Raw genomic sequence first — 27652 nt, forward strand, 5'->3', positions numbered from 1 at the left:
GGCCTTCTCCACACGCAACTAATCTGAAGTGGCACACCGCAGAGTTGAAGGAGAGCCAGAGCTATTGCACAACATGCTGAGGTTATAAGGGAGGCTTTATCAAATAATAAACACAACCTCCTTTGTACCTCTGTTTCTGTCTGTCTCTCGCCCGCTTCCTTTTTACTCTGCAAACTGATGCGAGTGCCCAGACATTAGCTGCCTTCTGCGCCTAGTATGTTGCTTTCCACTTCCTTTTTTCTTTCTTTATCAATTTGATTCACTGAAAATGTGTTACTGACCCTCTTCTCTCTTGTTTTTCTCTGTCTCTGTTTTTTTTCTTTCTAACTGTCTAATAACACTTGACTTTAGTGAGAGAGGAGACTAATGGAGAAGTGCTGTCAGCAACAACAACCACATCATTATTGCTGAACATTCAACTGGAACACAAACAACATTTAAATAGCTCCCAAATGACTATAGAATACAACACATAGTAAGAGTGATACACAAAGTTATTGTTATGAAGAGGAATAACAGCAGGTGTTATTGTTTGATAAACAAACATGCATCTATATTTGCGTTTGGAAGAGTTCAGGACCTTGCTGTATTAATGATATGCAGATGCTGCAGAGTGTCAGTGAAAACTCAACTGTGATCTCCACTAATGCGGTCAGAAAACAACATGGGTGCACACGATTACTCAGGCCTCCCAATAGTCATCTAGAGTGATTATGATACCAATGTTGATACTGCTGTGGGTGACGGGAGAGGAGGAGGAAGAGGGGAGGGTGGATGTAGAAAACGGAGAAGAAGGAGCAGTAAAGAAGGGGGGATGGGGAATGATATGAATCCAACATTTCAAATGAGGACCATAATCAAAGTTATTGCCTGACAGGGTGCATCTAGGATTGCAATGTTACATTGTCAGACATGCAGTATTATTTTCAGAGTCAACTTTGTCTCTTCCTGTTTGGAGCAGCCATGTCTCCTGGAGAGGGAACCCGTTTTAACTTTGCTCATTGGCCAACCACTGTCTGTTCTGCGAGGCTTGAAAACAGCCACTGCTGCTGCACAGTTATGGCCGCCCAGAGACTCGGCAAGGCCAAAAAACAGCAGCCAGTCAACTGTTTTTTAATTTTGAATGACTCTCCAGTTATCTACTTTTCTACGCTCACTGTCAAAAGCATTATTAACATGTGGACAATGGCGCTACTGTGTCTGAATGACAAAATTAATTATTGTTATAAGAGCAAGTAAATGGACAAAAAACAGCACAATAAAGGGTTGGTGGATCAGTACCAACTGACTAACAATGTTGGAAATAACAAAGGGAGCGCTGATGGCGCAGTCATCCAAACAAACGTGCATTATACTGAGAATTGTTAGGATCCTGTCACCCACAAATAACTCATACACCAGGAGAAGGGGGGCGTAAAGTGCATGTGGCTTGTGAGAGTGTGTGTGTGTGTGTGTGTGTGTGTGTGTGTGTGTGTGTGTGTGTGTGTGTGTGTGTGTGTCATTTAATCTGGGTGACAAATGTGAGTCTGCGTGCAATTGTTCTTGCACAAAACTGAGTGCAATTGCTCTTGAATGCTTTTGTGAACATTTTGTAGAAAAAATATTTTTCTTAAAAATGTACTGTCAGAGACTGGCTGCTCTGTGCGTGTGTGTATGTGTGTGTGGTGTTGGTGTTCGTGTGTTCTCAAGTGTCTCCCCTGCCTGGTTCGGAGTCAATGAGGCTGTGTATCGGAGGCTGGCACAGCTGGTGGGAGCAGGAGACTTACATCTGGACCCTCGTACTCTTGGTGCCATTGTTAATAAGAAGCTGGTGGGGAGTGGAGGGGAGTGGAGGAGACAGCTCTCCAGTGTCAATGAACCTCCCTGTCTCTTAGCTCGGCACTGCAACTCACACTTCACAAAAGTGTCCACAAAGGAACCTCCAGCATCGCAGCATATCCACGACTAAGATTTCAGAGTTGAACCCAAACAGGAACAGCTTAATAGGCCTGATATTTGGAGTATTTAGCCGCACTAGCGCTGTGCCTCTAGGGATGGCAACGTGGGTCAGTTGGTCCACCATTTTGACCCAGACTGAAATATAACAACTATTGGATATATTGCCATGAAATTTCAGACATTCATTTCGCCCCCTCAGGATGAATTGTAATAACTTTCAGGATCCCTTAACTGGGATTTAAAATTGTCCAGCACTCTGGTTTATGATCAAATGCCTTCACATTTGCTTCAGTCCCTGCTGCATTTTGTGTGTAGTTCTTAATAGCAAATGTTAGCATGCTAGATGGTAACAGAATATTAGCATTGTCTTTGTAAGCATGTTAGCGGGCTGATGTTAGAAGCCTCACAGAGCTGCCAGCATGGCTATAGACTTTTACTTTTGTGAATTCAACTACAAACAGCAGCTAGGAGGTGTTAACTGCATCTATTCTGATTCTGTACATTTTCTGGTTCTTTATTGTTTTACATGGTTAACTCAACCTGTGTTAGACAAACTACACAAATAAAAAAATATAAAAACTGTTCGTACCAATGTATTTGCTGTGTACTGCTTAACCATTTTAATATAAAAAATTATATTACCTCATTTATACTTTCTCTCAGCAGAGGAAATAAGCCAACATGGATCGATGTCAGCTTAGGGCTTTTTTTTATACCTTGAAGATACTGAGATAATGAACCAAGTATTTTTGCTAATGAATCTTGGTTCAATGCAACATTTTCCTCTTTAATAACCAATAGTTTTTTTCCGCAGCCTTAAGGGAAAACCAGTTCAAGTCAAACTTTGTACATTTTATTTTTAAAAGAGATAGAAAATCTCTGTGGTTATAAAAAGGCTAAACACACACTGGTCTTTTATAACACTCTGGCATGTGATCTAGGACAGGAGTGAGTGTTTGGTCTGTCATCATTCTATCCAATGGGGTGAAAGGCCTACACAAACACATTAAGGTTGCCATTAGTTTCATCTGATCACCTGGGGCAACAGGGGGATGGACAGCTTGGCAGAGCGAGGGCCTTACACAAATATACAGCATTTATATGTAGTGCCATGTCAGATGAGTATTTCAAACAGAAGGCTTTTAAACGGGGAAAGAGGGAGTGAGCAGGGTGAGGTAGGGGGGGTTCAAATGACTGTAAAAAGGCCACAGGGAGAGAGCTTTCCATCTTTCTGCTGCTGCAACAAATATGCCTGCACATCCTTTTGCATTGTCTCTGCTCCCTGCTTCATCAGCAAACAGCTATATAAATATTTTGGCAGGCAGCTCTTTGTTTTCATTTTCACAAAAGATGTAGTGAGGGAGTGGGAGAGAGAGAGGAGGGGGGAGGTGGGAGAGGTACTGGGTGGGAAAGGTAAAGGGATGAGGTTTGGAGTGGGTGGGGGGGTGCATTTGAAAATGAGGATAAGGGGAAGAGTGGGGACATGGGTTGTAGGGAGGTGTAGGGAAGGCAGAAAACAAAGAAAGATGGAGGGGGGAGACAAAAAGGGTGAGTAGGAGAGAGAGGGGAAAGTGAGAAGAACTGGAGGGAAGTATGTTTAAATTAGTTAAATCAGGTGAGGTGGCATAAAAGGATGGAACAGACAAGGGATTGGGAAGATTGGGGTGACAAGTAGAGGGTGCGACACAAAGTGGGAGAATCAATGGGCAGAGTAGGGGGCAGGTGGAAGTGTAGGGGAGGAGGTGCCTGCCACTCTGGTCCCCAGCTCCAATCTAAACAGCTGGAGGAAGCTGTAAATCAGACTAATTCGTCCGAGCTGTAATTCAGACCAGCAGGGCCAGGGCGCTGGTGCGGGGACCCCGAACGGCGGGAGTTTACAAAACGCCGCCGCGAGGCTTTAATCAGTGCAATGATCCGAAGATACCGTCTCCCCCAATCAGCAGGCTTCCTGTCAGTCACACACGACTGAACCCGACCAATCAGGCTCCGCCGAGGTTCCAGACGGGCTGGCTGGGCTTTGGGCTGCTGCCAAACAAGAGAATTACTCATCTAAACTGGAAAGGTGGAATGAGCCTTTAATTCAGAGCATAGAGGGACGAGGTGATAGATTTGTCAAAGGTTGGACATAAAAGACTATGGGATCATGTTCTACAATGGTTCATCAGAAACATATGGGGGAAAGATGAGAGACACGTGGGAGCTGTGGAGGAGGACTAAATCATATTCATCAATTTCTGCAAGTTGAGGCACTAAAACTGTGCGACAGACATCGTGTCTGTTCACAAGAGCTCTTACACCACTAAATCTCTCATTAAAAACATTTAGGAATAACAAAAATATCACAAAGGCCTCATTATAAGTGCAGTCTGTCCCTGTGTTCAGTGTGTTTTCTAAACTTAATCATAATCACATCTGTTTGCTGCCATATAAAAAAAAAAAAAACCTTTCCATCGGTCTGCAATCTGTCTCTGATTCTCTGTGTCTCACAGATCTGCTGTTGGCACTCAAACACCTCCCTAATTCCAATTACAACACCCAAGGGACCAGTACAATCCCTGCCAGCAATGACTTACAATAAAATAACTGAAACGAGAAATAGCATCAAGCTTACCGTTAAAACATAATTTGAACTCCCAAAATGTAAAACAGGCAGACAAACTTTCAAATCCCTCGTTACCAGAAGCCGCCTTTTTGATACCTGCATTTTACTCAAAGAGGAAAGAGGGCAATGCATTAACTTAAAAGTGAGTGGAAAATGCAAATGCAGTCCACTTTATCATCAGGCATTCAAACAGACCCTTTCAACTCGGCAATCCATAATATTTCAGCTTTGATGCTCAGGAAATGGCCACTGCTCGACAGTAACACGGAGCTGGATTCTGCTCTACTAGTAGTCAGACTAGTGTGGCTGGCTGGGCTACACACACACTGTGCATGTTAAAACCACATGCAGTGTCTTGGCAGCAAAGACGCTACAGCGGCAGCCAATCAATAAAACCTTGTTACGCTAATTGCAAGATCATAATCTCTGTTTCTACTTCTGCTGAATATCCAAACAGTCACTCCATTAGCCGAATTATTCCCTTGTGCAGTTTCTCTTCCTCTCACTCCACCCCCTCCACCTTCCATTTCCTCCTCGTGTTCTTTTTTTTTTCTGTGACATATTTCTCTCAAACAGCAGTTCTGCTAAATGAATTCATAAGTCAGGGAGAAAGACATCAAAGCAAATCATTGTCAAGGTAAAGTGCTGATGAAGTATACTGTTTCTTTCACTTTGCTGCAGAGCTATGAGAAGGCATCACCACAGTGCATTATCATTGATCGCATCGCTCCGTACTGCTCTGTTTGGTATTAGCAGGAGAAATCCCACTTCAGGTGAAGGTCTACTAAGACCTTTATAACACAACAAAGGCTCTCTGCCTGGTACTCTTCCCCACTCCACTGTGGAAATGTCATGCTGTGTGTCTCTTTTTTTTTTTTGGCGCTCGAGCGTCCGATGAAAAACTCTGCAAAGACACCGGAACAAGCCGGAGCTTCTCGTCGTTGGTTACTCTTTCCTACTTTGTTGCCACGACAATGGTCAGTGGCCACAGGGGCAGACAACGACCCTGTTGATGCCAAGACCAGGGTCCGTGACCTTGTCATTGAATCACTAACACTTTGTCACTCCGCTGGGGGGGGTAGAGAGAGACTAGAAGAAACACTACAGAGAACTAAGCAGGGCCAGACGACGATGCTCATGGGAACATTGATATGACAATGGCACTGACCCCGTTTCCTTGTGACTCATCACAAGAATATACCCATCTAAGCATCTCACTATATGATGCAGTTGGCCGGAGTTACTCAACAGGGCCATGCTTCTGTCCTATATGAAAGTACCTTATGTAAAAAAAAAAAAAAAAAAAAAGTATTTATATAGGTGAGCCAGATTAAATAGAGCGATTACATGCAGAAACTGAAGTGAGAGACAGCAGAGCACTGAGAGACACACTTTCACAGTTTGGAGGCGGAACCGCTGACCCAAATGCATTTAAATGCAACGGGGGGTAGAGAGAAAAAGAGAAACAGAAGAGGGAGAGTCAGAGAGAATGGGAGGAAGAAAGATAGAAAAAAAGTGAAATAATAAAGCAGCAAGCAGAGAAAAGTCAGCTTTAGGCAGTATGATTTGTTTTGATTCAAGATGGAATATATTGAGAATAATACAGCTACTGTATATACTGTACAACATGTTTCTTCCGGAATAAAATGTTAATAAAAGATTATCCCTGCAGCTGTCTTATTCCTCTGTTCATTTTTATCTGTGCAAAAACAACACAAGCCTAAACACATTTCCAACACTCAATCCAATGAAACACACTTACTTGCATAGAATACGAACTATACTAATAATTGTCATAGTATACTTTTATTGCAATTAGCAGAGAAGGAATCGATGCACACTACCAATTAATAACGGAAGTTATGCAACACAATGCTAATAGACATCAACCAAATGGCAGCTGAATCCCAAATCTATACTACACACTAATTCTAAGCAGGTTTTAAATATGTAGTATGTTCACACTGGAAAGGTGAAAAAAACAATGTATATTTAAAACAGTCAGTGTACATACTAACAAAAAACTTTTTTGTTTGTTTATGAATGTGCTGTTGATGTACAGTGTTCTCCCACAATGTAGTGCACAAAGAAATTCGAGAAGCTGCTCACAGCTTGATGACATTTCAAACTAATAGTGGGTGGTCAGGCGGGTGGTACAGCTCCAGAAACACATTTTGGAAAAAAACATTTTGCTGCTTTGTTAAGTTCAATTGGCATGGTTGAATTCTAAAGCCACAGTTTGATTGACGCCTGTCTAAATAGCAGTAAAACGGTATTTCAATTATTTGAATTTCTTGTGCTCTAACTCCAGAAACAGTATAAGGATATAGTATGCATTATACTGTACACGTGTGTCAATAATATAGATTTGGGTCACCACAGTCAATTATAATTCACAAAGATTTCATACTAATGTGTTTGTTTTCCAAGATCTTCCTCAAGCTGTTTCCCCATCGTCCACACAAATGAAGCATTTTTAGTCTGCATACTGACTTTTTTGAATATACTTTGTGACTTTACTAGCTGAACGCACTACATACTTAAAATCTGCTTAAAATTGGTATGTGGTGCAGAATTAGGACACAGCTACGGTGGTGCAGATAAGTGATTTTTTTCTATTTCTTCCATCTCTATGTTTTGTTGTCGGAGTGTGTGTCCACCCCTAAGGCCCTCCCTGATTCAAGCTGTCAGGAGGAAGGAGAGGCTAAACTTGGTGAAGCGGAGAATAGAGCAAGGCACATGTCAAATATGAGGGGATTTTGAGTAAACAAAGTATAACACAGAGCAAAGCAAAATCGTTTCTCATCCCATCACCGTGTTTCGCGCTATTTCCCTCTCTCTGTCTCTTTCTCTCTTGCTTCCTTGATCCCCACCTTTCTCTCCCTTTCTCCCTTTGTCTATCTTCCATGCCACATTTGTGATGTTGTATCTCTCCCTCAGTAATTCATCGAAGAACATTGTGCACATCAGCGCGACTTGTAATCAGTCAATCAGCACTGCAGTTAAAGTACATGTGCTGAATGAAAATGGGAGATAAAAGCAGTGGTTCTTAAGATTTTTTAGACAGCCAAGTATCAGCATGATAAATGTGTCAGATAACAGCACTATCCTACTGAAAATCCCTTTGTAACAGAAATATTTCTTGTCAGAGTAATCTAAATAAATTTAGGGACTCAAGAAGCAGCATGCCTCTCATTCTGGGCCATGAGCCACACTTTAACAAACCAGAGCATTAAGAAATTAAGCAAAACAGAAAATGCAGAACTACTGTAGCCTATGGGTCGGTTCTAATAATTGCAATTGACAGGGACAAATTCCCTGCTTCCCTGTGTATGTCAGATGGGCTTATTCCCAAACTTCACAAATCCCCCTGTCCAAACACAACCATATGGTCTCCCAGTTGTTCACGACCAGCTGTGCTACAGTGTATCTGGCACGGTTGCCATGTACTGTAGAAGAGCGCTGACTCCCCCTCTATTCTAACTAAATAAATCCTTTGCAATAAGGCCAAAACTCACTCAGAGTGAAGCAGCGTTTTCTGCTTGGCTTTTACCAAAGGAGCACAGCAGATGATTGCATAATTGGAATAAAGTGAATTAGAATTTTATGATGGCAGAGTTAGCTTAATGGTTGACACTCTCCCCTCACAGAAAGAAGGTCCCAGCACTCTTTTTGGGAATTTGGATATTTTTACTGCTTTTGGTTCTTTGGTTTCCTCCTATTTAACAGAAATGTAATTGACAGCCTGACGTAGACTGTGATGGACTAGCAACCTGTCCAGTGTGTTTTAATTAATTCTGCCCAATGCATGTGGGATTGACTCCTGCTTCAGTGTTTAAAAGACGACAAATATTGTATCTATTAAGGAAGAGACATCAATACTTTTAACATTTTACGTCCCATTTTAAAACCATATCTTCTGTATACTTCAGAATCTAGTAAAAAAAGGTTTTTAAGAAATTTAATGAGATATTTTAACTTCATTTTGCAGAGTGGATGTGCAAAAAAATTGAGAATTATTATTTTAATGTTTTATTACTATTCTGTTCTGTTTGCTTGTATGTCATATATTTGTTTTTGATGTTATTTTATTGGGTTGCCATTCTGTAACTGTCTTGTAACTATAACAATCTTATTAACTTTGTTAATGGGCATCCAAATGAACAATAACCAATAAAAACAGGAATCGTTTGACTGTATTTAGACTTCAGATTCTGGGACAAGAAGAAATGTGTTTCTGTTTATTCCACACTGTGACCACTAACACTTATATTATTATTTAATATTATTATTATTATCCTGGGAGAATATTTCACCCATAGAGTGCAGAATGCATTGAATATGTATTTCTGTTAAATCTTGCAGCATAAAACATGGGCGAACTAATTGGAATATATTTTGAAAGATTTCAGTCCCTTTGCTTTCAGCCGCTGTCATATAACTCAGTGGTTGTTTCTGTAACAATACTTTGTCGTCCATCCTAACAAGCTTGAACAAGAGTTGAATGAAAATGGCTCGGCAACGATCGTTGGAACAGATGAAATGAGAGGAAAAAAGCAGGTATTCCATTAGAGGCAATCTGTACATACCTGGTTTGGCGGGAGGAAATCATGGTTGTTTTCATTCATGTACATGTTGTCACCATCAAACTGTTGAGAGAGAGAGAGAGAGAGAGAGAGAGAGAGAGAGAGAGAGAGAGATTTAGAAATATTTAGGCAGAGACCGACACATCAAAACAGGGACAGAAAACTGATTTTCAGTCAGTCAGTGGAGATACAGAAACAGTGTAAGACTGCAGCCTAATGACTGCGAGTCCTCGGCTTATAGACCTCGATGCTCTGGTGGATGTCAGTAATTACAGTTCATTAGAGACACGTATAATTATGCTCTGTCAAAGCTTGTGTAACTCACACTCTTAGTCTCAGCTTGCCGACAGCCTGAGGTTTTGTGTGTTAGTGCGCACACACCTTACGGCTTTGATTCCACGGGTGTCACAGGGCGACAAAGGCACAACAGAGTGATTATCGCAACACTGAGAGCAAAACACTTGCACCAGCGGCCATGTAGTTAGTCAGTCAGCAAGTTGGCCAGTCAAATCAAATCAAAGGCAACATTAACATAATCAAACGGCATGTGACAGGTAAGTCAGCCAGGAGTTGACCCAGAAATTGATTTGCTGTGCCACGCAGTTCGCTAAAACAGCTACAGGAATTTCCGGGGACCTACTTTCCGTGTTTACTTTCGGTCAGACTCAAAGACAAGAAATCAAGATGATTTCTATGGAATTGACATTTTTTTGGAAAGCTGTAGGAGGTTCATGCTCCTCGCTCTGATCGACATTATTTGTGCCGTAGTGCGGGGTTTCCAAAATCTCTAGAATGGAGGTGGGGATCATTATAATGGCCATCAATCATAATAGAGGTTGAGAAAATACTGAAATCTAAGAAAGCCCACTAGACACAGATGCTGTTTCCCACCCTTATCAATTAGTAACATAGCTGACCAATCACAAATCACCACGTTCAGCAACCCTGCGAAGCAGCCACCCAGCAAGTGACTGAGACTACACGTAGGTGAGAACAGCCTTTAGCGCTTTTGCACTTTGCCAAAGAAACAAGGACAGGGCAACCCCATTAATCCAGAACTCAGAAACACCGAGCTCAAGAAGCCTAAAGGGGAGGCATAGGCTGGAGGAAAGGTGACGGTTTGAGGTTATGGGGATGAGAAAGATGAGGGTGTAGCCCTGAGCCAATGGTTAAGGAGTGGGTAGAGATCATGTATCAGTGGGAGGTACAGTAGCAAAGATGCTGTAGTAATGGTGGATAGAGAGACAGAAATAACAACAGAGAGCATGAATGAGAGAGAAACCGAGTCTGAGAGGAGGAGGGCTGTAGCAGCAGTAGTGGCAATAGAGCCTGTGGTTGTTCTGGCTGTAGTGTGATTAACACTGGGGTCACAGCCAGAGGCCGCAGCTTGAAACACACAGGCATATAAACATGCACACACACACACACACACACACACACACACACACACTCCCAGAGGCCTTCCCTGCTTCTCTGTCTGACACGATTTGGCACCAGCCATTTATGAGGATACAAAACACACCTCAAGACAGCAAGTAGTGGCCGCGATGAATTACTACTGTAAGGTCAATTAACAGGATGGATATGTACCTAGAGTAGCTTACAGAACTAGGGGTGTTCCTCAAGCTGTGGGCAGGGACCAAAAAATGGGCCACAATCTTTTTTATAGCCATGTTCTTGTAATAAGCTATGTGTTCCAGGGACTAAATCTACTGTAGCTACTGTAGTTTTTCTTGATTTTTTGTTTCTATCTTTCCAACAATCTACAAAGAGAATTACTTGCAACATTATTCAATTTGAGGCCCCAATCCCATTTCCATATCATTCAGACTCTGATTGAGCTGTTACTTCTAGTGCAGTGCTTTCTGTCTGATAGCACCATTAGTTTGCTGGAGGAATAATCATTGTATTCTGCAAGGAAAATTAAATCACTTTCTTTATTGCTCCTGGAAAATGATTTTTCATATCCTAATCACATCGCACAAGAAGTGACGGTATTTTGGAATAGGTTATTTTCACACCTGCAAACCAGATGTCGATGAGCGAAATGGGCTAAGTAGAAAACAATTATACAGAATGTCAAAGAGCAAACAGAGTCTGTGGTGGTGCTCCTGCAGCACAATGTGAGTCACTGAGGGCAGAGTTGTTAGAATAACAAACAATATCTAAATCGAGCGGAAAGGTAAAAAATAATTATTTCCCACCTCTTTGTGGCTAGCAAGTACAGTAGCCAGTTAAGCTAAGTGTACTGTAATTATTCTACAGTACAGATACAGTACAGATACAGTACACATACGTTTAATACGCCTACTCCAACGTGAAGTGCGTTAAAAGGAATAGGACGTTTTGGGAAACATGCTTTTCTTGATGCAAGTTACAAAGACTTGAAATAGTTGGAAACTTTAGAAAACGCTAAAGCTCACAAGTTATGTTATATCTCTTTTGTTTAATCTGTACACACAAAGGAAATGTAAAACCAAAAAGTTGCAGTTTTACAGGGTTTACAGGTTATGCTTGGGAAGAATTCTTTGGCAGGACTTTTTGACTTCCTAGCTAATTCGCCCCGCTTCTAGTCTTAATGCTAAGCTAAGCTAAATGGCAGCTAGCTTTAATTTAAGATTATTTGTCAAATGGACTGTGCCACAAGACATTTGATTCTGTTCTTAGTAACTATGAGTTATTATTTACAGTGATGCCATGTAATGCGTTACTAGTAACGCGTTACTCTAATCTGAGCACTTTTTTCAGTAACGAGTAATCTAACGCGTTATTATTTCCAAACCAGTAATCAGATTAAAGTTACTTATCCAAGTCACTGTGCGTTACTATTTGTCATTTTCCTTGGTAAAAATTAGGGCTGTCAAAATTAACGCGTTAATTTTTGCGTTAATTTTTTAATATTTAACTCGTTAAAAAAAATTAACGAAATTAACGCAGCTGTGTTTGTTTACTTCATGTGGCGGCTGAGAAACGTGTACGCCTACATAACAGCAGGCGGCGCTACTCTGTATTGTTGCCCAAGTAATGAAAACCGGCAGCTGATTGGACGAACGCGTCACATGGGTTTGTTTTCTCCGGATATTGAGAGCCAGACTGTCATGGCGGCCGTTCAGAATACAATCTCATATTGTACTAAAATAGTTCACTGAAACATGTTTCTGAAAACATTTTAAGCGAGAAATAGGCCGTGCAGTTGCTGAATCTGTCTTCATTTCAGCTCAACAAAGGTCAGTTTAGAAGATTTTCGTCAGATTTTGAAAGACTAGTCACCTCATTCTGCTCGCCATTTCCGGGTGAGTCCCGACTGCCCTGCCGACGACTGAACTCTCGGCTCGTTGGAGATGAACTGCGCCTCGCCTGTAAAGTAGACGAGAGCAGGCGACAGCAGCCGGGGACGGTGACAAAAATCTGCTCTCAAGTCGTACAGTTTCTAGCCGTTTCAGCAGCCTTCAGCAGGACTAAGCCAAATTGTTGCTGCTGTTGTTCTGAAAGATATTAAACATTCTGAACTTAGCAGAACCTTTCCTTGTTTGTTTTTTTCTTCATATTTGCAAAGTTAAGTGATTTAGCATTTAAATATCCATTATTACAAGCTTCAGTCTCAATTTAAAAAAGTGATTAATCGCGATTAATTACAGCAAATTGTGCAATTAATTAGTACATTTTTTTTAATCGATTGACAGCCCTAGTAAAAATATATATTTTTGCTTTCTTCTTGTGTCTCGGGGAGTGAAGTCACGTATGCGACAAGTCACGTTTTCAACATGAGGACAGTTCACGTGTTCCACGCAACAACACAAACGTAATCAACAATGGAGGGAGGAAAGAGATGCGCGTTTTCTAGCTGGAAATCCAGTCACTATTTAGAGTTTGTGTCAGCTAGCAAGACGGCAATATTAAGGTCTGTTGTACACTCTGTGCTGGTGGCGACTACGTCAAATTTGAAGAAACATTTGGAGTCGCAGCACTGCAGCCAAACTTACAGAGCAAGTTCCAGCAGGTGGATCGAAGCAGAGAGCAGGAGGTCCTCCACCACCCATACAACAAAAGCTGGACTTCGGTGCAAAACCAGTAAGTGGGGGAGAGTTGAAGAAGTTGGTCTGGCAGTATGTTGTAGAGGAAATGCTGCCCTTAAACACGGTTGACTCACTCTCTTTCGTGCCAGAATAAACCAGATCCCTACTACTGGCATTGCCGAGCTGCCTCACAGTAAACCGGTTGTCATTTTTATGTTGAGGCTGCAGGGGTGTTGTCGGCAGCTGCTGAATGTAACTAATAAAGTAACTTGTAATCTAACTTCGTTACTTTTAAAATCAAGTAATCTGTAATGTAACTAAACTACTTTTAAAACCAAGTAATCTGTAAAGTAACTTAGTTACTTTTTCAAAGTAACTGTGGCAACACTGGTTATTTACATTACATTTATAAATTTGATCAAAAATCTACTATACTGTAGTAGTTCCACATGGGAGATTTCGACAGAAAAAAAGTTGAATAATGGTTATAAAATGTGTTTCTTTTGTGTTATAAAAGTCACACTTTTACCAAAAAATGTTAACCATATTCAAGCAACCAACCAGCTGAAGTGTCCGTTAGCAAGACCCTGAACGCCTACCTCTAAATGTGACTACTCTGACTAATCTGAGCAAAAGGTTCAGTTCATCTGTGCTCCCTGCTCTAAGGTTCATTTAACATTTTGAACACTTGAAAATGACAAAACCTCTGAAATGTTAGAAAATAATGTCAAAAGCTGAGAGAGATGCATAATAACAAAATGTATACAATTAGTTAAGGAGCCAAATAAAAATGCACTAAGAACAAATTAATAATGCATGTAGCTTTACAGCAATGGTCTGGGAAAGCTGTTCTCGCTGCCAGGTGGCGGTTGGTGTCTGCAGAAATCAGATAAAAAATGTGTGCATATAAAATTTTCCTCTCATGTAATCTGACTCATATTATGTAGATCTTATTTTTTTCATCCAGTAGTCATAATGTGCTCAGTGTGCACATATGAGCAGTTGACATATGAGAAAAAGGGAGGTTTGTAAGGGAAGGGCGAGCTTGTCGCGTCTCTCTCTGTTTGCTTTCCTGAGGCTTTGAGGTCATTAATCATAGCGGTCAAATCTACAGCAAAACAATTGTGCAAAGGAAAACAGAGACAGGGTGAGAGAGAGCGGGGGGGGAGAGGGTGAAGTGGGGAGGGAGGAGAGGGTGAAGGTGAGAGAGAGGTGGAGAGCAACAGTGAGATGGAGGAGAGGGGAGTCATGTCGAGTGAGGAAACGAAGGAGAGACATTTTGAGATAGATTGAGGCTTGAGAAAGACAAGGGACAAGTATGGCCTGTACAACTGACGCATTTGACACCAGACTCCTGTTTGCATAGCAGAAATGCAAATACATGAGAGGGAGAGAATGGGAGGGAGAAAATAAAGTGGGAGAGAGATGCTATAAATAGCTTTGTGTTTGCGTAAAGACAAACCAATGTCAGTTGGATGCAGGAAGTGCACCACAGTCATCGAGGTAATAAAACAACTGTTGACTGGAACACAACATATCAGAAATGTAGCTTTCCAGAGCCTGCAGGTAAGGACTCACATCTATAGTGGCATCTCAAAACCATCCAAATCAAGTTTCTCTTACAAAATTACACCATAGAACTTTTTTGTGGAGAAAGTGGAGAAAATTAGGAACCAGGATAAAATTTTTACTCTTAATGATGACAGTGAAAGAAATTGGGACAGTTTCTACTGTATTCTAGGTACAGTAGCTTTATCTGCCGCAACCAGTTCATGTTCAGTATTATATACATATATATATATATATATATATATATATATATATATATATATATATATATATTTTTTTTTTTTTTTTTTTTCTAGTTTGTGTTTCATATTGCATATAAATCTTCAAATATTTTGGATATCTATGTTTTTGGTTTTGTGTTGGGTTTAGTGTGTACTTTTGTTAAGAGTAGCATAAGTGATCTTAACAAAAAAGGGTTGTGGCGATCCATTTCTTTCTCTCCTGAAACCAATTCCAGTCGGCTGCGTCCGGTATAGTCGTCGCAGCCGACCTGTCGTGCGCAAATGTGACGTCATGGGAGCGCCGTAACTCTTTATACTCGCGCACACTCAAAATCCAAGCAAGATCTACGTCATTTTGACATCACATTGGCGCTCGACAGGTCGGCTGCGGCGACAGTAAAAAGGCCTTAACTCTGGGTATCTGCCAATACTGGGTACTGATTGGATACCATTGCTCTCTTTTGCCTAAATTACCACTCTGTATAACATCACAATGTGGAACTCGTTGGAATAAGTACGACATTATCATGCACCATGGATGCTCTGGCACAAAATCACCTGCCTGCTGTGATTGAATTATTTGTAACATATAACAAAAACTGTTCATTTTATTTACAAACCAACTGGACTTAATGTGGATCAGTTAAGTCTTGCCGATACAGGAAACCCTCACAGAGATCGGTAACGGTGCGGTGCCCTACTTAAAAGATTTTTTTTTTTTTAGATTACTTTTATATCAATTCCATATTCCTACTGGGATGGTTACTTTGCATTCTGTGCTAAAGCATTGCTAACCTGCATTGATCTACACGAAAAGCTTTTCTCATAAGGTTGCTGTGAGCCAAACTGTGCTTTACTGTACGTACTGAATACCAAATCACACAACCGGCAACTGCGGCCAGGGATGTTTCAGATTTAAAGAAAGATGAGGCAGGAGAGAAGGAGAGAAGAGGACGTGACCCTCTTTCTTGTCTCTTTTCATGGTTGGAGTGTGCGCCTCCCTAGTTTTTCACCCCAGCGTAACTAATCACATGTCAGTCAATGTGCCCATGGAAAGAGGCAGCAGTCAAAATACCTGTGTCAGGACTGTGGTCATTAGAGCATTCAGTGACTCACTGACACACACACACACACACACACACACACACACACACACACACACAGATGAATGAATGCATACGTGTGAATGCACACACACACATATACATACAGACATAACCAAAGCAGAGTATGGGGGATGGTGTGGTGTAAAGCAGATATGGATTGCCTGTGTATTTGTGTGGATATCGCTGCTGCTGCATGTGTATTTCACCTTTATGTGTTCCTTATGTGTGAGCATGTTTGCATGCTGTATAGACAACTTAGGTTCTTGGCTCTGAACGTGTGTACATTGCGTGCGTGCCGACGTGTTTGTGTAATGTATCCTGTCCAATAATACACACATTGATCTCAGCGAGATAAAGATAACAAAGTCAGACCTTCCGTAATATTTATTTTCCCATAACAGACCTGCTCAGCCACGCCCAGTTATATAACTCCATGCAGATGAAATATGGTCTTCATTACCTTTAAACCTCTACACACAGAAACCAGTGAGGAAAAACAGAATTGCCCTTCTTTCTCGACTGAAAGAGCACAAAATGAATTGGAGCAGCTGAGATTTTTTTACATTACCATGACAAATACGGCGAAATGGGGAGGCGAGAGAGAGAGAAGGGAGAGATAGCGCACGAGAGAGAGACAGAGAGATGCATGACGACAGACAGAAAAGGGCAGATCAGACAGAAAGACCAAATTGTGTGAAAAAAAAACACATCAGCTCAATTTGTGCTCGACTGTAAGCTGTGAGCTGAGAAGAGAAATAAAATAAGGGATTTAGCTGGGAATCATGTTAAACCATGCAAGTGAATGAGTCCCCAGAGGAGAATGTTCCCTCTCTCGCTTATGATGGACTTAATTGCCTCTATCAGTGTTAAGATATAACATTCATCTCAGGTTTATTGCTCTGCTTTATGGTCTTTGTCCATCATACTGAGGGGTTTCAAGAGGCGGGCCACTCCTCAAATGGCACCTTAAAATAATGAGACAGATTACAAAGCAACAAGGGGAAAAAAAGGGAGAGAAAAATAAGCATCATTTATATCTGGAAAATGAGAGCATTTTACATGCAGATCTAGTTATGTGAGCGAGCCTGCGAAGCAGAATGGTTTTGATGGTATGCTGGTTGGATTACTCTTTGGTTTCTGGGTCTTTCAAAATGCATGGTTCGTCAGGCTAAAGGCACACATATCTCCCCCACCTCTGACCCCCGAAAGCTCTGAGTAGGTGTAGGGTTTCAGATGGCCACACAATCGTGCCATTGTGCTCCTGTTAACACAATGAAAACAAAGCTAACACATCGCAGACATTCAACTCCCCCCACTCTGCCCAACCTTGACTTCCAACATAACTCAGGTGGAACACTGAAATGGATAATCAAGGGATACAGAAATCTGAAAATAACTAAAAAATGAGACACCAAAGCATACTGTTGGTAATGTATAAATACTTGCAATGGATTCCGTCTGCATACACACCGAACAATGAAGAATATTTAACATAAAATCAAAGCTTAACATGCATCAGGAGCAACGCGACATTGAAAGATCATTTAATTTCTTTAAGATGTGGTTCTGATCTCCTAAAAACAAGCTGCTTCTTATCACATGAGGGCTTGAGAACCATGTCTGCATGTTCCATTAAATCTATTAAATCCACTTGCATTATATCATAGTGCTTACCACACAATAGGAGCCTTTCAAGGGCAGTCCCAGAGGAAGCCAACAAAGGGCCCTCTCTTTCAGGGTCTAGTCAAGTAATTCAGAAAGAGCCAAACACAATTTTTGTGTGTGTGGATCTTCTCCACCAGACCCCAAGCGGCAATTTCACCAAGTCAAGAAAAAGGCTGTCGGGAAAAAAGGAATAGAGGGGGGAAAAAGAGCAGTTTTTTAAAAAAGACACACAAGCTTTTCTGAAGAAGTGTCCTCCAAAATAGTGATTCTCTAAGGCAGAAAAGGAACAGACCTGGAATAAAAATGCCAGGAATGCTGATTATATTCAATTAATACACTTATTTGTATGTTTGTTACCTTCACCACAAAGGTAATGTTTTCAGTTCTGTTTGTCTGTCTGTCCAACCATATCACCACAAAAGACCGTTGTTACTGGACAATTCTGCAAGACTCCCGATTACATTTGACATGTCTTTTATGTAACGTAAGTGCCAAAGTTTTTAAAAGCCTGGTGTTTTACAAAATCTGCACATGGCAACTGCGGTACAGTTACGTTTAGAAAAAGATTACGGTCATGGAAAATAAGCTAAGGTATGGGTAAGACTAGGCAACTAAAACAATTGGTCAAAGGTGAATGTTAATTGCAGATTTGTGATGGGACAAAAACTCCAGTCGCTTGCATAAAAGTCAGATGTCCTACACCCTGAACCTTCAGCATTGCTACAGTACATCAACGGCCCACTACTTCCAGCATAACCAGTTTTCCACTCGCAGATCAGTCTGGCATCTTGAGATAGAGAAAATTTGGAGCCGTTAGCCAAACGACCGGGCCAATCAGCGTTGGTTTTGAGGCAGGTTAGGTGGTGATAGACAGATGGTTTATCCAATCAGCTAACCATTATTTTCAGACAGCGGTCCGGGAACCTGAAATGGTGACTTTTATTCCTAAATTCTCGTTACACAAACGGCAAATATCCTTTACCGACATGTTGCTTGCTTGCTGAGCTAACGAGCTATGCTTTGCCTGCAGCAGCAGGGGCGGGCTTGTGGTTGTATTTTCATACGCTTTGTGGATCTGATTGGTTGATTTGGCCCGTCTATCACCAACATAGGTGATAGACTGATGGTCCATCCAATCAGCTAACAAGTATTTTCACCCCTTCCCAAAAGTTCTCCAACGGAAAGTTCCCAGATGGATATGCTGAGCAAATGCGAAGCAATCCATCTGGCGGAGTCAGGTTAATACTGTACATCATGAGTTGCAGAATTGTCAAGTATGGATGTAATTCTTAAGGATACCAGGCTGGCCTGTCTGTCTGTAAAGTTCCCTGGATATCTAAAAAAGCACCAGATTTCAATCAAATTTGGTCAAAAGCTCAGCCATCAGTTAAGGAAGAGATTCTTAATTCTTAGGGCTGGATCCGAATACTCGAATATTCATTCGATGGGTAGGTATTTGATTTTCAATTCTGGGATTTGAATATATTAACCCTAACCCTCTTGCTTCATCTCTTTTCATTCTCTTTCTCCTCGGCCTTCACCTGCTGCCTTAATGTGCCGTAGGAAATGTTGACCACCCCCCCCCCCACACACACACACACACACACACACACACACACACACACACACACACACACACACTACCGCTGTGGCCATTTGAACAGACTTTACGATCGCTAATACTTAGATAATGCATATGAGAGCAAACTTGCAAATGTTTATGACATTTCAGAGCCGTAACAATTACTGATCAGTCGATCAACAGGAACCTATTCTGCTATTTTGATAATCAATTTGTGGTTTCAGTCCTTTTTCTAGCAAAAATGTCAAATATTTGCTGCTTTCCAGCTTTTTAGATGTGAGGATTTTTTTTTCTTTTCTTTGTCATCGCTCATTTGAAGACGTCACCTTGGTTTCCAGAAAAATATAATGGCCGTTTCTCATTATTTTCAATTCAATTCCATTTTACTGTCATTCACTCTATTGTAATTAAACTTAAGTATGCAGTGCACAGATCATATCTAGCACAGATAACTAAGGATGTTAAGTTTCTGTATGGGAGGGGCGGGGTCATTGGAACTGTTCTGCGCTGATGGGAAAGGCTCATGGGAAAAAAAAATATGTTCTGAACGGTTTCTGTCCTAGTTAAAGTGTGTTTTAATAATGTTCTGTTAATGTTTTGGGTGTGCATTTATGTTACCTTGGTTTTAGTGTTCGTGTTTATCTACATTTATTGTTCCATGAACGAGACCCGGGTGGGGACCAATGGGCTCTGGGCAGGGAGAAAATGAGTAGAGGCTTGAACACAGATTGGAAATCAGTGACTCTATCTTCTGAGTGAAACATTTCACGTAACATAATATGTTGGGAAATTACAATGGTTTATGTGTAATGTCTTTGTTTATGTATTTTTAGGACAAATGTATTAAATTCATTGTTCTGAGAGTGATACTGACATACAAAAATGATTTATGTCTACTAAGGATTTTTAGTAATGACTACTAATGTAAACATGATTTGTCTACTGCATCAACGTCCTGCTCTGTGTTAATACAACTTGACCTGGTAAGTTTCACCTTGTGTAAAAACTTGGACGGTGTAAGGCAACAGGTTTCCACGCGAATTTCTAGTAAAGTCAACTAATTCGGGATAACAGTGTTGACACAATGTGCAGGCACATATGTAACGAAATGGAGGCTCACATTTAGACAAAATAATAGGCAAATTGGTCAAAATTAAAAAATAATAATTTGCTGCAGCCTTATTTTCAACTATAGATGGTGCTATAGCAACATAATGAACTTATATGGCCATAAGGTATAAGCGAGTGGTTAAGCGATTCACTTGACATTTTGAAAAAAAACCTCTTCATGTACAAAGCCTTCCTATGCCAGGGCAGGATTTAGGTATTCTCCAAATACCATGGCTGCCATTTGTTAATCAGCAGGATTGTCTTTCACTGTGATACTTGATGCAGATTCAAATCTAGATGGAAATTTAAAAATGTCTAAACATTTTCAATTAAGAAAACATTGTGCAGCCTTGGCTGAGGTATATGCTCTCTGAATGCTCTCTAATTAATAATGACTTTTGGAGATTTTTTTTAATAAAAACCAGCTCACCCTTTTATGTTCTTGCATCCAATGACATTTATGACCTTCTCCATTCAAATTACAATCATTTTCCCCTGTTTCATTCTGTAGCAGTAAAGCATAACTTCATCTGTTTGTTTTCCGAAGAAACCAATCTGGTTTGCACAAGTACAGTACAGTTATTTGAAAACACACAATACAGCACCAGCAGGAAGAAAAAAAAAACTTCTTTCTGTATTTGGGACCTCACCATGTATTTAAATCTAAATGCAGCATCCAGTACCGTATGTTTCTATCAATAGGGCTCACAATAATTCACTGTTCCTTCATAAACTGCCATGCTGACTCCACATCCAGCCTCTGCCACTAGCATTCAAGCAGAATTTTTTATTACCAATCTAATTGCACATTCCACCCTGACAAGAGCTCATTAAACCTTAATTATACACATGTTGTTTTCTACAAACATCTCCATTTGGGTCTCTCTGCCTTGTAATTGTTCAGCAGGGACAACTAGTTGAGATTTCGCAGATTGAGATTGAATAAGAGAGGGAGAGAAAGAGAGAGGAAGAGAAAGAGGAGAGAGCGGGCAGAGAATGAAAAAATACCAGAGAGAGAAAGAGAGAGAGGAGTGTCTGGAAGTAGGTCATGCCTGTTCATAAACAAGGCATGGTTTCTAAAATAATATACCCATCCAGTGGAAGTAATGCCAAACAACTGAGCGAATGTGGAGCTCATGTAATATTTACGGAGCACTAATACATAGATGGCAGGTCTTTTTCTCAGCTACAGCAAACCCCCCGCCCCCACACACACACACCCACCCCCCCTTTTCCAAAGCCAGAGGTTTCTTTTTTATCTGGTTTTTTTTTTTCTCTTGCCATTTGAATTTCAGAGAAAGCCAACTACATTGATATATTTGGCAGGGAGGGGGGATTGGGGTGATCTTAAGATGTTGAGTTTCCCTCACTTTCTTTCTCCCTTCTTTTCTGCCTCTCCTATATCGGTTCCTAGCCCTCTCTCTCTCTCTCTCTCTCTCTCTCTCTCTCTCTCTCTCTCTCTCTCTCTCTCTCTCTCTCTCTCTCTCTCTCTCTCTCTCTCTCTCTCTACTTCCATTTCCTCTCCCATTGTTCCTTTCGTATTGGCTTTGGCTGTGATGTTTTTTCACACATTTGTTACATTTTAGCAAGGGAAAGTGGGCCTTAATCCAGACTCTTTGAGGCATGGGCGATGATATTACTGTGGAGAATCGGCCTTTTAAAGACTTCTTTTAACTCCAGCTGGTGCTGTAAGGTCACCAAGCACTTGTTCGATGTCAGGCCCAGCGTGATGCTTCTGGGCTTGGGACTAACTGGCTGTGTCGACTCCAGGCTAGGCTTTCTGGGCTTTTGACAGCGACTGGCAATGTGACTGCAAGAGGGAAAAACTTCTTTAGCATGTTCTCCAAGTCCTGTGAGAAAATAACTCCCAGTTGATCATTATGTTTGATATGCAGGACACTTCCAGTATCATACCTTCTACCTGGATTGGCTGATTTTGCTCTTTTTTACATGATAGTAAACCGATTATCTTTTGGTTTTGGACTGTTGGTCGGACAAAACAGGGCATGTGATGTCGCCTTGGCAATTACAATGACTGTATGTCACTGTTTCTGACATTTTCCAAAAAAGAAAAACAATGAATTGATTAATTTTGAGACTAATCGTTATAGCCCTATATATGTGTGTGTGTTAATAAATGTGTTTGATTGATGACATTAAAACATGATATACAGTATATCAATTTTAAAAACCATCCTTATTCAGCCATGTCACCTAACAACATTGATTGTTTGAGGTTTACAAAACACAAAACACTATAGCAAATGATACATGTTTTGTTGTGTTTTGTTTATGCTTATAATATGACACATTAATTAAAATCAGATGCTTTTTTCAAACTGCGGTGGCATGAAATGAGATGTCTTTTACAGACTATCCAGTGTCACCCCCACTTAGCACCCAAAAAAGCATCAAGTGTGCTGAGCCTCTCAGTCATTGCTAGGGACCTTCTCAGCCTGTCACTGTTGACACTTGCTGTATGCATCATTGATACCCACCCAGCAGCAGAAAATACATGTACATAGCCTGCCATCAGATCACTCCTGCTTTGCAATATCACAATTATCTTGGCAATTTTCACTCTTTTTTTACAGCAGGCATTTGTTTTGTGTCTCTGTTTTGTTTGTTCATTCAGTTGGTTCATTAAAATATTCCATTCTTAGCACAATTACAGTGGAACATCACTCAGTTCTCACCAACATCAAACACGCTCACTGTATGGCGTGATGTGAGCCATGTCAAGATAAACAAACATGACATATTAAACAGGAAAATGAGTCACTCTTATTATCCCACCAAAATAAATCTGGAAAACACTAATTATAACAAACCTGTGCATGATCCTGACTAATTCACCCCTGCTCTCTGGCTGGCTGTGTGTATGTATACAGTACAGTGTTTGTGGTTTGTGTGCGTGTGTGTGTGTGTGTGTGTGTGTGTGTGTGTGTGTGTGTGTGTGTGCGTGCGTGCGTGCGTGCGTGCGTGTCTGTGTGTGTGCGCGCGTGTGTGTGTTTGTGTGTGTGTCTGTCACATTCTTCTCCTGCTGCTGCCTTAATAGGCAGTCTCTTAGATATTCACTACAGAATAGCGCTCATGCAATATTAATATCGCACCAAAATATGGAAGCCGGAGCCCCCACTCCATCTCTCACTCCCTACATAATTGACTATGCAAGGCTCCAAATCAGCTTGGAAAAAGAGGGAAAGACAGAGAGAGAGACAAAGCAGGAGAGAGAGCAAGAGAGAGTGAGAGACATGTAGAAACCAAGGGAAACAGACAGAGAGAGAAAGAGTCCTGAAACGATCCTGTCTTCTCTACGCTATCGCAGATTCTGAACCTTCACCCTATATGTATCCCTGTCAAGGCAGTGGAGCTACAACAACAACAACAATAACAACAGCTACAACCGTAACTCAAACAGTTTGACTCCCTGCAAAGAATACGCTGATGCTTATCCAACCTGAGTTGAAACAAACTTCCACTTCAGCAGCTTTGAGAGTGATTGCTAAACACTCATTATATTTCATTATTTGATTTCATTGTACAGATTCCTGTAGCTCCATTATAGATGACAAAACTTGAACACATTGCACCATGCATGCAGTAGGTTGGTAAACTGAGCGTACCTATTAAAGCTCACTGATCCGCCAGTGGGTCAGTTATTGCAAACTCATGATGTGCAGGCAAACACTGTTTCAAACCCACTGAGTGTTATCTTAAATTTTAGTGGATATCCTAAAGTTTACAAATATACCAAATTGTCAGGGTGATACTAGAGGAAATGTGTATGTAATGATGCACAAGACATATTTCCATATGCTGAAATTGCACAGCTATACTTGGCAGTGTGGAACGAGATAGATAATTCTTTACAACTTCAAACAGCTAGCTTGGCTCTTACAAAAATTCTGCCTATGGCAACAATAATGAAAAATGACAATTAGCAGTTTTTAAGGGAGTTACTTTCCACTGTTCCATCAATCACCACTCTGGTTTGGTTAAAATAAACCCTTAATTCACCCATTTACATGTGAAAATATGCTGGCTCTATAAACGCTAAAAGTATTGTTTATTTAAATGGAGTCTGGTGAATTTGGTGATGGCAATTTCGGAGCGGTTTCTTGTTAAACAAAAAGAATCTTAGTCTTTAACAAAAAGGTCTATCTCTGTAGGGATCGTTCCCATTATGTCATCAGACACTTACAATAATAATCTGCAGCATGTCAGTGGCAAAACAAGCACTTTTAGTGAATGTAAATGGACGGTGCACAAATGCTACGAGTGGTTACAATGCAGCCTGTATTGTGGATGCCGGCTATAGCGGCCTTGCGCAATACTGAACTGATTTCCAAAAATGTTGGTCACATTAGTTAGACACAAACATGGGAAAACAGGGTCCAGGTTAAAAAAATACTGAAGTTACCTTTTAAAGAAGTAAAATTAAAATAAAGAGTCTCTATTTTAAGGCAGAGATTATCTTCAAAGCCACAAATACCCCCCCCATTCGTGTACATGCAGGGATTGCAAGATCACTGCAGAGCGCTGGGGGTCAGGCCCTCTGCACCGAGCATTTTTAAAAATGAACTGTAGGCATTTAGAGCCATAATAGATGTTGAAAGAAAGAAAAGGAGAAGGTTGCGGGGGCAGAGCCGGTGGTTGGGGGAAGGGGGCAGTGCACCTTGACAGGAAACATAGAGGTGAAGAGCAGGAGTTGGAGGTTAGTTTGACAGAGAGAAAAGGAGGGGTGGTGGTGGTGGTGAGGGGGGGCTTGATGCTGCGGAAGTGCCAAGCCCACTTTTAACTGAACTGAGGGTGGAGAGCGGTGGTGGGGTGAGGCAGGAGGGGGGAGACAGAGATAGAGATCAGGGGAAAATAAAAGGGGTGTGCAGGGGAAGGAAGATGGGAGGAAGGAGAGGATGGGTGAGAGGAGCTGTGGGGTGAGGAGGGGGGTGGTGGGGGGTGCAGAGACCTACTACACCTTGATACTTGCTCTCACCACAGCACCTGATAAGTGCAATGGAAAAACGTCTGGTTTCCTCCTGCATGTTAAGTGGTTTATATTCTCCTCCTCTCCATGCAGCCTGTAGCTACAGTCTGCTACTGTATTGACGCTACTCCCAGGTAATAACAGACTAAAGGAAATGACAGAAAACCAAAAAGTGGGGAGGGGGAATAGCACATATTGTCTCCTTGTGTATTGTGTTTTGTTTTTTGATTAATTCTAATCTGTGTCAGAGTTGCAATCTTTAAATTGGAGCCTGAAAAAAACACAACTAGGTGATTTAGAAATGTTCCTTACCTTACATGAATGTTTATTCATCACTTTTAACATGTCCTTCTTCATTTCAAATACAATTTCTGCATAGAGATTTAGACGCAGAGTTTTATTTGCTCAACAGAGGATCAGATGAAAGTGGATATATATCTTTACTACCTCATGCATGTACTGACAAGGAACTCATTCTCATGATTTGTAAGTGGGTCTCTCCACAGAACAGCATTAACAATATTCACTTTAGATAACGTATGATTCCAGGCCCGAGGAGAGGATGGGTTTCTTAGAAATGCTTTGTTAGCACTCTCCCCCTTGATAAATGATTGAGGACATGTGGCCTGAGACATCAATACAATCTCTGTTGTAATTAAAAAAAGGTGCGCACCAACAATATTACACAGCTTTCACATTGTCTCTCTCTCTCTCTCTCTCTCTCTCTTCACTCCATCTCTGTTTCCCTTTCTCTCCTTCGCTCACCCACACTTCCTCTCATTGAGCCCTGGAGCAGAGAAGAGATAATTCAAAAAGCACTTGCATGGAGTGAAACATGAAAAAGGGGGACATATGAAATTAAATTCTCTCTTTTTGCTCTATTGTTCTTTCATTTTCTCTCCTTTGTTACATAAATGCATAAAAGCAAGGCAAGCTAGATTCTAATTATGATTTTCACAACACTAGATTTCTTTTTTTTTATTAAAAAAATGAAAGAAAGGTGTCACAAACAAAGCAGACTTACTGTTCGCACTTTGTCAAAGTCAAAGTACTGCAAGTGCTGCATCACTAAACGTCAATTAACTTCGTCCTCGCAAACAATTATATGAAATCATGAATAAAATCACCGAAATCTCTATACTCAATCAACAATTTACCTTCCTTTATTTTTAACCTAAAATAGGTCAGGAGCAGAAGCATTGTTTCCAGAAAGCCACTGCGTGCCTTTGTTCTGTGTAAACACAAATACACTAGCAGGCGGTTGGTTTTGCCTATCAGCTGGAGCAAAACGCTTCTGTTGGAAGCTACCAGGCAGACACCACACAAACCACCAAGTCAGATGGGTGCTCAATAGGGAACCTTGCGGTGGCCAGTGATGGTTTGAGGACGGGGGACTGAGCAGGTCTGTCAGTGTGAGGATCCCTTGGGGTGAGTAGTAGTGGGATGAGGGGTTAAAGGATGTGGAAGAAGTCATGGTAGTTGAGGAAGATGCTAAGTTCAACATGATGGGTTGTGTGGCTGGTTGAAACCAGATATTGGTCATTGTCTTTAACAGTTTTTTCTATGCAGAAGCTTTCGATCAAAGGATCAACAACTTCCAGCTACTGTGCATCCGAGGGGAGCACACTTTGACCCATGAAATACTGTCTGCACTGCTTGTGAACTGTCACTTATATCCTGTGACAACCTTGCTGTGCAAATGTGTGAAGGCCTCTTCGGTGGCTCTTAGTGTATGGATAGGGGTTCAATGTGGCATGTCAGTACATGTAGGTATGGATGAGACCTAGGGGTGAGGGAGCAGGGGTGAGGGGGGAGAGAGGGCTGAGAGGGATGGGTCTTACCCCAGTAGAGGGCAGTCTCTTGCTGTCAGGGTTTGGGCGCATGGGCAAGGAACTGTAGAGTCTCACACCTCGATCTGCAGCAGCGTATCTGCTCTGGAAGAGGAGAAAGAAAGAGAGACATTTTTTAAGTATATTTACTTTCTTTTAGCGAGAATTCAGCGTGAAACTTTGCATAAATTAAACACTTCAAACGCTATAGAATAAAAGCGCAATCAAAAGATCAAGATTTAAATTAAAGTAGTTTCAAACTAATTCAGTTTCAAAGTTACTTTTTTAAGTTTTATTTATTTTTTTAATCCATAGTGCAGGGATCATACATACTGTAGTTCTTTTCGCGGTCCTCATTTAGTTTCATAAATTTCCGCCAAGTCGGAGAGCCTGCACATTGGCTGCCATGTTAGATCACATCACCTCATGGTGATGTACCAC

General features: G+C 41.1%; 1 protein-coding gene across 4 annotated transcripts in view; it reads right to left on the minus strand.

Moving 5' to 3' along the window:
* tox2 (TOX high mobility group box family member 2) overlaps window positions 1-27652 on the minus strand; it is a 96302-nt gene that overhangs the window by 37436 nt on the left and 31214 nt on the right. For all 4 annotated transcript variants that reach the window (XM_028574692.1, XM_028574691.1, XM_028574690.1 and 1 more), the window contains exons 2-3: window positions 27224-27316; window positions 9130-9189 (exon numbers count right to left, since the gene is read on the minus strand). In XM_028574692.1, the coding sequence (XP_028430493.1) occupies window positions 9130-9189; window positions 27224-27316 (153 nt within the window). The remainder of the gene's footprint in view (window positions 1-9129; window positions 9190-27223; window positions 27317-27652) is intronic.

This window comes from Perca flavescens, chromosome 4, assembly GCF_004354835.1.
Source record: "Perca flavescens isolate YP-PL-M2 chromosome 4, PFLA_1.0, whole genome shotgun sequence".
Lineage (NCBI taxonomy): Eukaryota > Metazoa > Chordata > Actinopteri > Perciformes > Percidae > Perca > Perca flavescens.